The 4,733-nt window shown below is 36.1% G+C and overlaps 1 protein-coding gene across 1 annotated transcript; it reads right to left on the reverse strand.

Moving 5' to 3' along the window:
• Positions 1-255: 255 nt before the first annotated feature.
• Positions 256-3,395, reverse strand: LOC121797637 (polygalacturonase At1g48100-like). The gene is made up of 6 exons (XM_042196274.1): positions 2,878-3,395; positions 2,623-2,790; positions 2,070-2,114; positions 1,776-1,983; positions 1,611-1,692; positions 256-947 (listed from the first exon to the last, which is right to left on the reverse strand). The coding sequence occupies exons 1-6, from the start codon at positions 3,277-3,279 to the stop codon at positions 446-448; spliced, it is 1,407 nt and encodes a 468-aa protein (XP_042052208.1). The 5' UTR covers positions 3,280-3,395; the 3' UTR covers positions 256-445.
• Positions 3,396-4,733: the final 1,338 nt, after the last annotated feature.

Here is a 4,733-nt window from a genome sequence, read left to right on the forward strand (position 1 = left end):
AATTTGGAATGCAATAATCATTCTATGTTACAATGATTTCTTCACGCACGTAAATTGGCTACGCTGCTATTGATTCATCAAATCCTCACAGATTCTCCCTACTTTGTTATGGGCAATATCAAGACATCCAACATGCTTGTTGAATTATTTGTTATGATATAATATACATTAATTTGAATCTTGATATGAGTAGTGTAAGGGTGAGTATTAGCCAAGATGAAACTTAAATCAATGACATTTAGTACATCATATGTACCATTAATTTAACTAGTTATAAAGAGGAGCTTCATGTCATTTACATAGTAACACAAGAAATTCATACGATGTCATCACACTATATGGGAGACTATTCCCAGAGGGATGAATCAAAACCATCAATTATCTCTCTCGATATATAACTATACATATATTTGTATCATATGCTTTAGCTAAGTTGATATAAATATTAGCAACCATACAAAGAATTCTCAGCTAGTGTTTGAGGCGTCCCATCAAGCAAACAATCGATTGGAGGTATGGTGAGTGTTTCTTGTACTCCATACGCATTCCAACAAAAGGGATCGTCCACCAAAACGCCCTCGTGGGGAAGGAGCTCGACCTCTGACATTGTGATGTTCGTGCATGCAATGCTGTCGCTGCATGCAAAGTGTATCGGCGGGCTCCTAACGTCGTAGGTTCCCTTTATGTTCTTGTATGTCACGTCTGTCAAGTATACAGCCGATGTCTCGTTCCTGCACTCCTTGGTTAGACAATAGTACTGATCGATGAGCACACAGTTTCTCACGTTCTCCATTTGGATGTTCTCAAAGAAAATGTTGGAGACGGACCCCGTCCCGCCCTGCCATGTTTTGATCCTTAGCCCATTGTCAGAGTCCCTTATGAATGCGTTTCGAACTGCTATGTTCGATACACATGCGCGAGAATTGTGCACACCCAAGCTCCCTATGCTACATTTTTCAGATCAATTTTTATTAGTAGAACTCGTTTAATTTCAATTAGAACGATTTTTAAATTGACAAGCAAAATTATAATTTAGTCAAATTTTAGTAGAATTACCCTATAAAGACCTCTATACTATATTCCATGGCAAACAACTTATTATACTCCCCCCGTCCCATGCTACTTGCACTTTCCACTTTGACAGTGTAAATTTGAACATGAATAATTAGTGTAATTAAATTATAATTTTAAGTGTAATAAGACCACACTTAATAAGGAACACACTAACTAACTCTAATATCTTAATTAAATACTATAATTTTGTATTTAAAATAGAAATAGTATAAATAGTTTGGGACAGACTGAAAATGAAATGTGCAAGTAGCAAGGGATAGAGGGAGTAATATATTTCTTCGGATCAAATCCATACATTACTTTACATATGCATTTAAAAAGAAGCAGATTCTAGAGGTTCATGTCTCCTTTGGGAGCGTGACAGTATGTGAGAATCAAACAACGCACATAAAATGACAAAAGGAAACATAGGTGCTAGTAAAGTCAGTAAATTTGTGTCCAAAAACTAAGGATTCATACTCATGTAAATGAATAAAATAAATAAATAACACTATATTATTAGCATACTCCTTCATAACAAATAAAACAACACAAACCTGATTCCGTGACTGGGCCCACATGTGACGGCTTCGATATCAACGTCCGAACAACCCGGCCCGATTGAGATGCAATCATCCCCTGCACATAGATTCAAAAAAATTAAAAATTAAAACAAAAATAAAAAATGCACCCATTTCAGATCGAGTTCTAGTTTTATTTACCGTTAGCGATCACGGAGTTGTATATGCCAACAGCTTTCGTGTTCTCGATATGAATTCCGTCAGTGTTGGGGCTCAACTTGGGCGAAGATATCGACAATTTATCGATCAACACGCCCTCGCACCCGTCGAACTTCATGTGGAATTTAGGACTATTTTGGATGCGCAAACCGGTCACTACCAAGTTGGAGCTCATGAAGAAACGAATTAGCTGCAAAATAATTATAATTAAAAGTTTATTAGAAATAAAAAAAAATTGTAAAGTATTAAACAGAAAAGATGTAAATGTACACCCACCGCAGGGCTGTCACATGGTCCAGGCAATGTCGATCCATTAGGGCCCTGATAATAGCAAAGAACCAAAATTTCAACTTTTTTATAATTAAGTTATACTACTTATACAAGTAAAAACAAATTAATTAGAGAAAAAAGTTAAAGAAAGCTATGGACTTTTATAAGATTGTGAAGATAGGGATTGGACAAGTAGAACGTGCGATGTCGATATCGTCAGTTACGAGATGAAATATAGTGTCCCATGATTTATTTTTGCCATCATATTTTACTATTGTATTTATTGTTTTACTGTAATATATTTTCTAAATGAGATTCGTTGCAATATTATGATTTATGAATCATGCTTAACTTCAATTTCAAAATTTTGAAGTTTAAATCCATAATAGTGAAGCATCAACTAATAGAAGTAAAATTTAATAAGAGAAAATAATCAGATGGCCTAATTGGATTTGAATAAATCTTAGCAATTACTACAAATTTAAATCAAACATGTAAAAATTGAAAATTGAATTTAAAAAAAAAACTAAATAAAGACTTGAACTTGGACACTCTTTACCTTATGAGGCTTGCAGGGAAGATCCCACCATTTCTGGCCATTGCCTTCTATGGTTCCAGTTCCGGTGAGTGTCATATCATCGAGACGATAGAACACCAACCACTGCTGGTGGCTGTCCTTTTCCGGCCAGCACTCCGGCCCATCCGGTGGCATCACCACCCCATCAATCTTAATTAAAATATATATATCAGGTTCGAGTCCACCTAATTATTTATTCACAAAAAAAATAAAAAATAAAATAAAAGCTAGTCTTACTTGGAAAACAAGTCCGGGCTGGCAAGGCCCGGAAAAGATGGTGGAAGTGATCATGAACACGAGGCCCGAGGGGGCGAGAACGACAGCGTTCTCCACCTGGCAGGCCGCCTTCCAGGCGGCCCTGAAGGCGGCCGTGTCATCGGTGGAGCCATCCCCGCAAGCCCCAAACTCGGTCACGTCGAAAATGCAGGTCGTGTTCGTGTCTGTGTCGGGTTGAGTCGGGCCGTAGCTCGGGTCGGACGGGATGGAGGGCGGGTAGGTAGGGGTGGGGGCAGGGGCAGGGGAGAGTTTTCTTGAATGCTTATGCTTCTTGGGTGAGTGGTGATGCATCTTACCATTTGTAAAATCAGCAACATTTTGAATTGCAATGATCAATAGAAACAATATATGCAGAGGCTTCATTGGAGCAAGAATTGGAATAGGGAATTTTTGAGACAGATGGCGAAAGTGAGGAAATAGATGTGTTTGAATTTAGAGAGGGAGGGAGAGAAGTTGACAGTTGAGAGTGAAAATGTGAGGGGGTGAGTGGAATTTATATTACAAAGTTTTCAGGTGACAAAGGGTTCTAATGCAAGAAACGGACACGTGGCGATAATGTGTTGATTCTCACATCATTTTCCTGCAGCCATTCAAACTTTTTAATGGAGAAAATTGTTTTGGTGCATTATCAGCCTGCTCCAATTTCTGTTGCTTTTTGGAATTTCAATCTCAATATATCTTATAGTGATTTTGCATTTGACTGTTTCTTCATGTTTGTATTCTCTCTCTCTCTCTCAATATGCACTTTTGTTCATGTGAGAATAGCTTGTGGTTTCTTGATAAATGTGTAGTAACCAAGATCTATTTCTGAGCTTTTTTTAAATCAAATTAATGTAGTTATTGTCCATTTCTTGGTTTGCAGCATATTATTGGCCATGATCCTTTTGATATTATCTACGATTCATCGCTTTGCTTTGAGTACGATTTCATAATTTTCAATTTTTCATGCACATTGAATGTGTTTGGGATGTACTCATAAAGATAAAAGTGTTACTCACAATTAAGTAGAAGGCGACACGTGTGCATGAAAAACATAGGGAATAAAATGGCAAACAAGTAAAAGAGAAGCAAATGTAATGCGCGGGTGTAAAAGCGAAAACAATGTGTGCTCTCGTGACTCTTTATTGTTGTGTAGCTATTTGTGGTGGCCATGGATTTCACACACTATGTTCACGGGCTATCAATTTGTGACCCCAAATTAAATCTCATTTTATTACTTGTATGTCCATATTAATTACCAGCTACAACTGACTATTACTTATTCCATTCTATTTTATATTCTCATTACCAACAACTGCCTCCGTCTGCGATATTTACTCTCGTTTTAATTCGGTGGGAATTTTCAAAAATTAGGGAAGTTGATGAAAAAAAATGAATGAAATGCGGATCATTTTTATATTAGATGTACGTTACAATTACGAGTGTTATAATTTAATAAAATGTGTGATTTATTTGTTCAAATTAAAATAGTAAATAGACCTTTAACTACGAACTTACTGAATTAATAAGATGAAACGTTATATCACCAACGAAGGGAGCAGAATTTTAAAAAATAACCGACTGATTTATTTTAATTCGAGGGACACAAGAAATAGTCCGCTTATGCTATTTTGTTTGTCCCTTAAAATTAGTTTACTTCCATTTTTAGTAGTAATATTTTCTTTCTAAATCTAATGATGCTAGGCTCATCATCCACTAGTAATTCTCTAATTAAATTTGTAGTTCTATTTATATCTCTTTTTATTTTATTAATTTTGAATCAAAACTTGTGTCTTTCCTAAAATTAATAATTTTAAGGGAATGAGGGAGTAATACCA

The sequence above is a fragment of the Salvia splendens genome, chromosome 4 (assembly GCF_004379255.2).
Source record: "Salvia splendens isolate huo1 chromosome 4, SspV2, whole genome shotgun sequence".
NCBI lineage: Eukaryota > Viridiplantae > Streptophyta > Magnoliopsida > Lamiales > Lamiaceae > Salvia > Salvia splendens.